At 37.4% G+C, this 12831-nt stretch overlaps 1 protein-coding gene across 1 annotated transcript; it reads left to right on the top strand.

Moving 5' to 3' along the window:
* Positions 1–6308: 6308 nt before the first annotated feature.
* Positions 6309–10919, top strand: LOC311286644 (tripartite motif-containing protein 16-like). Its single transcript, XM_084402908.1, has 6 exons — positions 6309–6976; positions 8084–8179; positions 8265–8498; positions 8878–9037; positions 9460–9507; positions 9735–10919. The coding sequence occupies exons 1-6, from the start codon at positions 6398–6400 to the stop codon at positions 10253–10255; spliced, it is 1638 nt and encodes a 545-aa protein (XP_084259034.1). The 5' UTR covers positions 6309–6397; the 3' UTR covers positions 10256–10919.
* Positions 10920–12831: the final 1912 nt, after the last annotated feature.

Genomic DNA, 12831 nt, shown 5'->3' with positions numbered 1-12831 from the left:
GCGCTGGGGTCTTGTCCAGCAGCCCGCGGCAGCATGTCCATTGCACATGGCGCCCCAGCCCATTGTGGAGGCATCTGTTGATATAACTCCAGCCCATAGAAAACTGAGTTTCGTCCACGGGGTGAAGGTCTGACGGCAGGTCGAATCACTGGGACTCGGAGCGTGCCGTGTTGCCATGCCCACCTCGGGACTTGATCGCGAAGCGGTCTCATATGAAGCAAACCGAGCGACGTTACTGCGGCTGCGGATGCCATATGCCCCAGGAGCCTCTGAAATAGTTTCATTGGAACCGCACTCTTGCCCTCGAACTGACGAAGGCAAGTTAGCAGTGACTGCGCGCTGGCTCGTAAGCTGCGCGCACATGGCGACCAAGTCGATTTCCATACCGAGAAAAGAGATCCTCTGCACGGAGCAGAGTTTGCTCTTCTCCCAGTTGACCCGAAGGCCCAGACAAGCTAGGTGCCGGAGCACTAGGTCCCTGTGTTCGCAAACCTTGTCTCGAGAGTGAGCTAGGATCAGCCAGTCGTCGAGAGGAACAAGGGCTGCCTCGACAACCTTCGTGAAGACGCGAGGAGACAGGGCTAGCCTGAAAGGGAGAACCGCGTACTGGTATGCCTGCCCCTCGAATTATATATATTTATACTGGTATGCCTATGACATTTCAGAAAACTTGTAATACAAAAAATGTCTGTCTCTATGTAAGTGAAAAACTGGAAAGGTTTTATGGTGATATCTATAACTTAAAAATTTTACCCTATCCACCTGTAGTGTTTCGGCTGTGAATAATGCACCTGTTGTTTCAATAACAATTACAAGAAAATGGGACCCTTATTTCAATGTTATACGGTGGATCCTTATTCAGGAGACATTGAACTTTCTAAAAATGTGGTATAACAACTTTTCCTCAAAAATGCCTACAGGGTTACACAATCTTGAAGATTCGGACCTGACTACAAGGCTGCATCTCAATACTAGTTTTACTTGATCTTAGTGCTGCGTTCGACACTAGATCATGACATACTCTTAAATGGATAACAAAATTACACTGGTATTCAGGGACAGGCATTAAAGTGCTTTAGATCGTAGCCTACCTGTGACAACGTGACAATGTCATGTTCCTAGTCACCCTGGTGTGCTAAAAATGAAAATATTAATGGGAATATATACTTCAGAGACATTTTACTCCTAAACAATTCTAGGGGTGCCAATAATTGTGTCCAACTTGTTTTGGAGAAAAATGTTTATTTCATAATGTGATTTTACCCCTAATTTTAATTATTTTAGGTTAGATTTTTGCTATTTTTATAAAGGAAAGATCAAAAGGATAAACAATGCAGATTCATTTTTACAGCCATCTTTGATCATATTTACCAGGGGTGCCAATAATTCTCACCACAACTGTATATTAGATAACTTGTCTTTCGAAAATCATATTTAATATGTTACAAAAGCCTTCTTCCACCTCAGAAACATCGCTAAGCTATGAAACATGTTATATGTTTCTAATGCAGAAAAGTTAGTTCATGCATTCATGAACTTTAAACTGGATTATTGTAATGCATTACTAGCTGGTTGTCCTGCATCCTCAATAAACAAGCTACAGTTAGTCCAAAATGCAGCTGCTATTCTTACCAGGGCAAAAAAATATGACCATATAACCCCAATTGTATCATCTCTACACTGGTTACCTATAAATTCTGTTTAGATTAAAAGCCTCCCGGGAGGCGCATGCGCACGCGGCGACTCGCAGCTACAGGTGTCGGTGTGCTTGTTTGTGCTTTGTCAGTTGTTTTCTTTGTTTTTCTGCGTCTCAAAATAACTTTTTTCTCTCAACACTGTCGGACACGGAGATTTGTTCTATACCCTACTGAAAACTGGAAAAAGAGAGGCTTGATGGAGAAAATGGGGATTATTGTTTTACTGACTTTGATCCACCTGAGTTTGTGTGTGTTTGAAGCACCTCAGGAGTCGGCAAGAATCAAATATTCCCGGGAGTTTCTTTTACAATGGTATAAGCCTAACAACGTGAAACAACCGGCGGGATTTGGTTATCCTGATTTGGGAAGTTTTTCACCTGCTGCTGTTGGACAAAAACAAAATCGCTCGCGACAAAAGGATTCTACATTTAAAATTCGGAAGAGAGGACGGAAAGGAGGTGTTCGTCAGAAAATGAAAAAACAAATTCTTTCTAAAATTCCTCTCCCTACAATTTTGTTAACGAATGTGCAGTCTCTACGTAAAAAGACGGATGAGCTTCAAGCTATGGTGAAATTCCAGCATGACTTCAGGAATGTTTGCGTGATGGCGTTCACGGAGACTTGGCTCTCCGAGGGGGATTCGGATTCGAGCCTACGACTGGATGACTTCGGAGTGCCTGTTTGCATGGATCGGGATGAGACGGCAACCGGTAAAGCGCAAGGAGGTGGGGTATGTCTGTATATTAGAGAAAGTTGGTGCAAATCTGTGCACATTAAGGGGAGAGTGTGCACGAAAGATATCGAGTTATTGACTGTGGCACTAAGACCTCAGTACTTGCCCCGGGAGTTTCCTCAGCTGTTCGTTACGGTAGTTTACATCCACCCCCGAGCAAATGAGGATAATGCAGTAAGGGAGATTGAACGTGTGGTCCATGAACTGCAATCTGCATCTCCTGACGCACCCTGTTTTATTCTGGGAGATTTTAATAAGTGTTGTTTGAAGAAATCACTGGGCCACTTTAATCAGTATGTAACCTGCCCAACACGTAAGGATTCAATTCTGGATTTGTGTTATGGGTCGATTAAAGGAGCTTACAAGTCATTCGGGAAACCACCGTTGGGAACCTCAGATCATAATATGGTTTTACTTGTCCCTATATATAAAACTGTTCTGAAACGTGAAAAGGCACAGGTAATTAAGACGAAAGTCTGGTCTGAAGATGCTACGTTATGTTTAAAAGGGTGTCTGGATTGTACAGATTGGACTGTTTTTATGGACTCTGGTTCAGACATTGATCAAGTAACAGATGAAATTTGTAGTTATGTGACATTTTGTGAGGACATGTTAATACCTGTGAAATCGTTTAAGAAATTTCCAAACAGTAAACCGTGGGTTACAAAATCACTAAAGATTCTTCTGTCAAAAAGAAATAGAGCTTTCAAAGAGGGTAATACTGTAGAGCATTATATGCTAAAAAGAGAAATTAAGTGTGAAATAAAGAGGGCTAAAGCAGTTTATAAGGAAGATCTTGAGTTTAAATTGAAAAATGGAAATTTAGGTTCTGTTTGGGAGGGGATGCATTTAATTACAGGTCAGGATAGTAGGAAAATAAATAATAGAATTAGTTTGAATGGATTCAGTTCAGATGCAGCTTTATCACAGGATTTTAATCATTTTTATATGAGATTTGATACGCATGATTTTAAATCAGAAATTGAGGATTTGAAAAATAAGTGTAGGATAAACAGAGATAATGTTGGTGTCCCCTTTGATGTAGGAGATGTGATAACAGTTTTTAAACAATGTAAAATCAGTAAGGCACCGGGGCCTGATAATATAGGGGGTCGTTTACTCAAGGAATGTGCTGAGCAGTTAGGACCAATATTTTATGACATTTTTGCCTGGTCCCTAAAAATACAAAAAGTACCTGCACGGTGGAAGCAGTCTACTCTGATTCCATTGCCAAAAAAGCAGAATGCACAGTTATTAGATGATTTTAGACCTGTGGCGCTCACATCCTTAGTGATGAAATGTTTAGAAAAATTAGTTAAGAGAGAAATTATGCACAAGACTGAGAGTTCTCTAGATCCTCTTCAATTTGCGTACAGAAATAAGCGAGGCGTAGAGGATGCTGTCGCAACTCTCTTACATTTAGTATTTCAGCATTTAGAGAAGCCGAAAACTTTTGTTAAATTACTTTTTATTTATTTTTCATCTGCCTTCAATACTATTCAGCCACATATTTTAATTGACAAACTCATTGAAGAATTTGGGTTGGATTTGTATTTGGTAGGCTGGATTTTAGATTTCCTGGTGGAGAGAACACAGAGAGTCAAAGTAAACGACGGTTATTCTGAATGGTTGGTGTCATCGACTGGGTCACCTCAAGGGTGCGTCCTCTCTCCCTTATTATTTATTTTGTACACTAATGCGTGTAAGAGTAGTTTTGGAAATAGGCACATCTTAAAATTTGCTGACGACTCTGTAATCGTTAGCTTATTAAGTGAGGTGGATTCTACGCATGGTCCTGTTGTTGAGGATTTTATTGTTTGGTGTCAGAATGCTTTTTTAAAACTTAATGTTCTGAAAACTAAAGAGATGACTATTGATTATAGATTGAGAGGGAAATCAATTGATGATAAGCAGATAAGTATTAATGGAGCGGGTATCCAGAGTGTTGAACAGTACAAGTATTTGGGTACTGTATTAGATTGTAAATTGACGTTTTCCGCAAATACTGATTCTTTGTGTAAGAAGGGGCAGCAAAGATTGTATTGCTTACGGAAACTGAGGTCATTTAATGTGGATAAAACATTGATGTGCATGTTTTATAGATCCTATATTGAGTCGGTTGTATCCTTTTCATTGTTGTGCTGGTTCAACTCTCTGAATGTGAAAAATAAAAACCGTATTGAGAGGATGGTAAATCAGGGAAACAAAATAACAGGGAGGAAGCAGATGACTATGGCTCAGTTATACCATAGACAGGCTTTGGGTAAAGCCGAGAACATTTTGTTAGATGATTCTCACCCCTTGTATTCTGAGTTCTATCTTCTTCCGTCTGGTAGCCGGTATAGAACTCCGCTTAGTAAAACTAATCGGTTTAAAAATTCATTTGTCCCCTCAGCTGTGAAGTTTTTAAATTCTAGGTAAATGTATTTATTGGGTACTTTCTCTCTTCTCCTATTTTTGTGTATGTGTGTGTGATCCTGTTTTATGTGTATGCTTGTTTGCTGCAACCAAATTGCCTTCGGGAAATGAATAAAGATGAACTGAACTGAACTGAAGTATTGCTACTGACCTATAAGTCCCTAAATGGTTTAGCTCCTGTGTATTTAACTGATCTTCTATCACCCTATATCCATCACTTTCTTTGATATCACAAAACTCTGGGCTTCTGGTAGTACCTGATATCTAAGTCCACTAAAGGAGGGAGAGTGTTTTCACATTTGGCTCCTAAACTCTGGAATAGCCTTCCTGATAATGTTCAGGGCTCAGACTCACTCTCCCAGTTTAAATCTAGATTAAAGACACATCTCTTTATCCAATCATTCACATAATGCACCTCATAACCTTATACTCCAGTTATATCAGATCAAAAGCACATGATTATATTTTACTTGAAACAGAAGCTCCGCTGATTATTTTTCCATTTGCTTTTCTGTTTTTACCTCGGGATCCTGAGTACGCCAGCTCCAGTTTGGATCCAGCCTCTTATGAAGATTTCAGATGATCCAACACTTGTGAAGAGAGGACGCCAACCCCTGCGAGGACATCAGATGATACCAACTCTGAATCAACATACAAAACTGCCAAATTTTCTATATATTGTAATCATTATGATCACAACTTGTAATAGTTGCTTTAACTCTTTCCATTGACGGAATTTTCCAGTTTTCCGTGTTTTCACTGTTATACGGTAGGGGGCGCTATCACACATCTTCTGAAAGAGGACAGAATCTCCTGATCAAAACCTTTATTTTACTGTCTATGATCAAAACACAGGCAAAACAAGAAGCAGAAACAAGCGATAAAATCAACACGTTGTAGTCTTTGAAAACAAACACAATTTTCTCAGCTTTTGTTTAAAATGTTGTTTTTATGAAACGTACCCACATTTAAGTGTTGATAAAAAAATAATGCCTAAAGCTAGAGGATCTGTTATTTATTTTGATATATTGTATGTTCAGATATTCATTCAACAAAATATTCTGGGGGCCATGAAAGTTTTGTGAAAATTATAAAATAAAATAAAAATGCTGGCAGTTGCAATTTGTTTTTAAGTCTCTGGTGGGGAAAGGGTTAATGAGCTCATTGTTTCTGCCTAAATGAATACATGATGTTAGCTAGCATGATCTGTATCTTAGAAGTGTACATTTTGACATAATTGACATTACTTTGACACAGTATAGAAACATGCATTCGTGACTCGTGAGTAGCCTAAATCTTCGCTCAGTCATTCATGAGCTTTGAACTCGTAATTATGATATTTTCGACTCCACTTGAAGGACACATACAGTAAACACAGCAGTAAAGTGTGTGTGTGAACGAGGAAGCTGCTTTACAGACACGCCTATTTTACACACGTCACTCAAACACAGAACCAGGAAACTATTTCAGCTCCTCAGTTCAGAGAAACAGAAACTGAAGTGTTGTTGAGCTGTTGTGTGTTTGTGTCTCTCTGTATTCATGCAGTAAAATGGCAGAAGCCAGAATTTCAGTGGATCAGAATGAGTTCACGTGTCCAGTGTGTCTGGATCTCCTGAAGGAACCAGTGGCCATTCCCTGTGGACACAGTTACTGTAAGATCTGTATTACAGACTGCTGGGATCAGGAGGATGAGAAGAGAGTCTACAGCTGCCCTCAGTGCAGACAGACCTTCAGTCCAAGACCTGCTTTAGCTAAAAACACCATTCTGGCTGAAGTGGTGGAGAAACTGAAGAAGACTAAACTTCCTGCTGACTGTTACGCTGGATCTGGAGACGTGGAGTGTGACGTCTGTACTGGAAGAAAATACAAAGCCGTCAAGTCCTGTCTGGTGTGTCAGGAATCTTACTGTCAAACTCATTTAGACCGTCATGAGGAATATCACTCTCGTAAACCACACAAAGTGATTGATGCCACTGGACGACTGCAGGACATGATCTGCCGTAAACATGATAAAGAGCTAGAAATGTTCTGTGTCACTGATCAAGAATGCATTTGTGTGCGGTGTAAAGAGTATGAACATAAAAACCACAAAACTGTATCAACTGCAGCACAGACGACAGAGAAACAGGTATGAACTGAGAGGGATTGATCACGCAGAAATGAAAGTCTTCATTTACTCACTCATTTACTCATGTTGTCCCAAACCGGTTTGACTCACTTTCTTCTGTAGATTGTAAATATGATATTTTGAAGAATGTCTATTTTACTCTATACATCGAAAGTCAATGGGGTACAAAAGTTACAAGCTCCAAAAAGGATAAAAAACATAAAATTAATCTTAAACACTAGGGGTTTAAAAATGAAGTGTGATTAATTGTATTAACGTGCACTTGTAGTGTACTTAAAATTAAAAGTATATTTAAAATAAAAACTGTAGTTGCAGAAAATATAATATTAATGAAATGAAAGGCCATTTAAGTGCACTTAAAGAGAATAAATGTTCATGACTGTTTCACTTATATCAATATGAAAGAATATCAAATTAAAAGTTTTACTTTAAAGTGCATTTTAATATTTCAACGTGACTCTTTTGTCATGCTTTAAAGAAGTGCACTTATTTTGATGTGTTGATTGACATACCAAAGTACTTGATTATAATTGCAACTGTAGTGTGTTATTCGAAACATTTAAAGTTAATATATTTTTAATGTACAACTTCATTATTAAAGTATATTTTAGTTTATCATAAATGCTTTTCTGTACAGATGACAGTACACTTTAACTATATTTAAAACACAATACAATTATGAAATTGCATATGAAGTACTTAAAAATTCCTGTTAAGTTCAGCTAATTGCTTTAAATATAAATTTAAACTATAATACATTTTCATGTAATGGCAATTAACATGCTATACGTGTCTGTAAACATTACGTTCAGTTCACACTTAAGTATATTCTTTTAAAGTATATTATTCACATAAACTTTTTTAAAGGAATGCTACTTTTAAAAGTATTTATTTTTTTAAAGGACAAATTTTGATTCACAAATCAAATCAAATCATTGATCAACTCATGTACGAAGAGCCCAAATCAAAGATGATGACGTCAATAACATCAAACTTCACTGATCTGTGGTTTGAACCTACAGTATAAACTTGCCATGCTAGATCTTTAACCCTTATTGTGTGACAGTAGTTTTATGTGTCATTCCCTGTTATTGGTTTGTCCTCCAGAAACAGCTGAAGGAGACGCAGATGAAGATCCGTCAGAGAATCCAGCAGAGACAGAAAGATCTTCATCAGCTGAGAGAGGCTGTGGAGTCTCATAAGGTGAGTCTGGAGAAGAAGAGAAGTGTGAGACGTCTCAGTTTGGACTCACTGAACTCACTGTGTGATTGTGATGTGTGTGTAACAGCGCTCTGCACACACAGCAGTGGAGGACAGTGAGAAGATCTTCACTGAGATCATCCGCTCCATTGAGAGAAGCCGCTCTGAGGCGACACAGCGGATCAGAGATCAGGAAAAGACTGCAGTGAGTCGAGCTGAAGGACGACTGGAGCGACTGGAGCAGGAGATCAATGATCTGAGGAGGAGAGACGCTGAGCTGGAGCAGCTTTCACACACACACCATCACATCCAGTTCCTGCAGGTAACAGAGATCTAGAAGAACTGGATCATAGTGGACTTGAGCAAGAGACTCACAGAGAAACATTTCATGAGAGCAGAATGAGACTAACTTAAGCAGGGCAAAAAACACTCTAAAGCTCAGCTATTTGCATTTAATAACAACAATAAACTAAACCACATTCATACGGTACTTTTTTTTCACAAGGAGTGTAAGTGTGAAACACTAGAGTTTGTAGCATTAAATGATGAATATGAGAAGAATGTGCTGATTGTGTGAAAGTGCTGGATTGAAGCGAGTCACTGAAGAGAAGTGAAGTCAACAAGAGCCGCTCAGATCTGATATAGTGCAGGTTATTGGCTGAAGTGTGGAGATGATGAGTTTTGATTTCTGTTTTCTGTAGAGTTTCCAGTCTCTCTCAGCACCTCCTGAATCTACAGACGAACCCGACGTTTCCTTCAGTTCTCTCTCCTCTTTTGATGGCGTGAGAGAATCTGTCCGTCAGCTGAGAGACAAACTGGAGGATTTCTGCAAAGAGGAGCTCAAGAAGATCTCTGATAGAGGTAAAGTCCTGCGCCTCGTTTATACAGACGTGTGGAGAATGATCCGAAATATGAACGTACAACAGTTTCTGAAATGTTCCTATGATTTATAAAACATGCGCACAAATAATTTTCCTAAACGCATCCCACTTTATAAATCACAGTTCATCTTTAATTCAAGTGCATCAACTCTACAGAACAGCCACAAACATCCCTTGATGGTTTAGAAGTAATAAATACTTATGTTTATATTGAAATTGAAATCCATTGAAATTTAGGATTGAATCCGATACGTGTGTTTTATATATGAGGCATCTGGAGATTCTTCTGGTCTCAGAAATGAGTCCTGCATCATCTAATATCAGATTAGAAACGTCTTAGAAATGGATGTATTTTATCTTGTCACTTCTCTTCACACTGTTCATGTCTGTTTATTTCCACAGTCACATTCACCAACATGAATCCCAAGACCAGGAACGACTTCCTACAATGTAAGTCACTGAGAAACAAGCAGAAAAACTCACTGAATAAGTTCATGTTCTTCCTGTAGAAGGAGAAATAAACATGATAGAAGAGTTTTATAATTGATCATGTAAATGATGATTTGCACAGGATATCTGATCAGCTGTACTGAGACACTGATGATACATTGTTCAGATACATTAAAAGATCAGACAGATTCATAATTCCTGATTCTGATGTGTTTTCTCTCCATCAGATTCCCATCAGCTGACTCTGGATCTGAACACAGTGAATAAACTCCTCAGTCTGTCTGAGAGGAACAGAGTGATTACTTACACTAACACACAACAGTCGTATCCTGATCATCCAGACAGATTTGATCAGTGGTGGCAGGTGTTGTGTAGAGAGAGTGTGTGTGGACGCTGTTACTGGGAGATTGAGTGCAGTGGTGAATATGTGTATATATCAGTGTCATATAAGAGCATCAGCAGGAAGGGATGGGGTGATGAGTGTGTGTTTGGACGTAATGATCAGTCCTGGAGTTTGTTCTGCTGTTCCTCCAGTTACTCATTCTGGCACAATAACAAACGCACTGATCTTCATGTAAAGTCCATCCTCAGAAGAATAGGAGTGTATGTGGATCACAGTGCAGGAACTCTGTCCTTCTACAGCGTCTCTGACACAATGAGCCTCATCCACACAGTCCAGACCACATTCACTCAGCCGCTCTATCCTGGGTTTAATGTTGATTGTGGATCATCAGTGAAACTGTGTTGATGTTTCAGAATAGACTGTAGAGAGATTTTACCCAGAATACATTGAGCTGATAAATCAGTAACAGTGAGATGTTACAGAGACTCTTATTTTAATTTTCATAAATATAGCTGAACTTCTGCTACTGAAATAACACATCAGAATAAATGTGTGCATTAGTTTTTTATTTTTATTTTTTATTGCTAACAAGCATCGGTCGATACTGAAGCCTCATCTTCAAAACTCTTCACACATTCAGTGAAACAGAAGTCTATACCAAACTGTGAATATTTTTTCACTGCTTTTGTAGTGTGGTTAAAAATATCAATATGATTTATGCAATACTAAACAAAATGGTATGTGAGTTAATTGTTGTTTTGTTGGTTAACTGGAGAAAAATAAATTGTAATTCAAGAAATGTCCACTAGGGCGAAACCAAAGGCTGCAGGCAGTAGCTGTTGAACGACAACATTTCAGTCTTTCCAGTTCACATTCGTTATAATAATAACAATACAATACGTTAAAGGTTGAAAAAACAAACAGATTTGTGACAGATTTGTATCCCATGACAAAAATAGTTCTAGTGACATATTATCCATTAAACATTTCTGAATGAATGTTCTTTACTGATATGCATTTCTTGTTTGTAATTAATTTAAGAGACTTAAAATAAAAATCCACCTCTATCAAAAACAACTTAAATGATGGTGAAGAATTCTGGAATTTACATTTATGGATATGAAACTTGCCTAACAAAATGTAAAGGTTTACTATAGTATATAGTTTCTTTTCTTTGTATTCAAAATAAGTGATAATGTTCTTCCCCTCAATGTTGATTTTGTGTTTTGTTTTACATAATATATAATTCTCAAGTTCTTTCCAAAATGTAATACTGTATGAACAACCATAAAACAAATGGGTTACATTTTCAAGTTCATTTTTACAAAAAGTACATTTGTTTTCAATATCAAGAAATCTTGAAATGTACATCTTAGATGGGTATATGTTATGTAGTATTTTTAGATGTAATTCTCTCATTTTATTTGTGACACAAAATTTAAAAGGAACAAGCCATGCCTTCTGCCAATTAATATTAATAAAAAAAATCCAAATCCAAATCCAAAAAAAATTCCCTAATAAAGCTGCAATTGGATCTTACTGTGTCCTCCACATCATTACAGCTGGATACACAAATCTAGAAACTCCTTCAGCTTTAGTCAGAAGGACCCTACCTAAGATTGAGTCTCTTTGAAGCCATAGGTTCAATATAGTTTTATATTTGTTCATTTTGGGGGAGAAGTTAAGTCGTTGGCGCTCTATAACATTCTTACAAACAAAAACACAGAGATATCTAATACAATTTTTAACAGGCATATTATATATGGTTTTAACATTTGTTTCAAACAGACATAAAATTTCGCATTTAGATTTATTCAATGTTAGTCCAGAAGCAGCTGAGAATTTGTCTATTAATGCTACAGCGTTTTCAATCTGATGTTTGTCCTTTAAGAATAATGCTGTATCATCAGCTAGTTGGGTCAGTTTAATTTCCTTACCAAAAATAGATAAACCTTCAATTATTGGGTTATTTAAAATATGTAATGAGAGCAATTCGACAACAATCAAAAATAAAAAGGGAGAAATCGGACAGCCTTGACGGACGGATCTCAGCACTGGAAATCTTTTGGTAGGCTAGTGTTTGGATATAGTATGACACAACTGTCAATATTTTTATAAAACATTTCGATTGTTGAAATAAAATTTTGACCAAAACCAAAGGTTTGAAGTGCTTTAAATAAAAAATGATGTTCCACCGTATCAAAAGCCTTGTAAAAATCAAGAGAAACTATAAGGGAGTCATTATCAATGTTTTCAGAGTAGTCTAATAAGTCAAGAACAAGCCTTATGTTGGAACTAATATGACGGTTGGACATAAATCCAGTTTGAGTTTCGGCAATAATTTCTCCAAGATCTTTTAGCATATACCAATGAGATAATTTTGTAATCTATATTTAAGAGCGTAATAGGTCTCCAAATTTTCTATCATAAGGTGATCTTTTTCCGGTTTAGGAATTAGTGTTATAATACCCTGTTTCATACTTGTTGACATTTCTTTCCTATCTTGACATTCCTTAAATAATTCCAATAAAGGATCCACAATAATATTCCAAAAATGTAAATAGAATTCAACCGAGAGGCCGTCGTTGCCTGGAGATTTTCCTTTTTTCATTGATTGGATTGCTTCTGATATTTCTGATTTTGTGATGGGTCGTTCACAGTTAGTTTTGAAGGGCTCTGAAATGGTTGGTGTATATTTTTTAATTGATTCAATAAACTTATCACAATCATTGATTTGGGAATTTGATTTGTATATGTTACTGTAGAATGAATAAACATATTTTGAAATGTCCAAATGATTAGTGGTTATGACATCATCAATCTTGAGTGCAGAGATATTGTTTCTTTTTTGATTTCGTTTCTCTAGGGCAAAAAAGTAGCTAGAGTTCTTTTCGCCTAATTCCAACCATTTTGCTCTTGACCTTATGAAGGCTCCTTTAGCCATATTAATATATGTATGATCTATTTCTTCTTTTAGTCTC

The sequence above is a fragment of the Rutilus rutilus genome, assembly GCF_951802725.1.
Source record: "Rutilus rutilus genome assembly, chromosome: 1".
Lineage (NCBI taxonomy): Eukaryota > Metazoa > Chordata > Actinopteri > Cypriniformes > Leuciscidae > Rutilus > Rutilus rutilus.
This window is presented reverse-complemented; position numbering and strand designations above follow the sequence as displayed.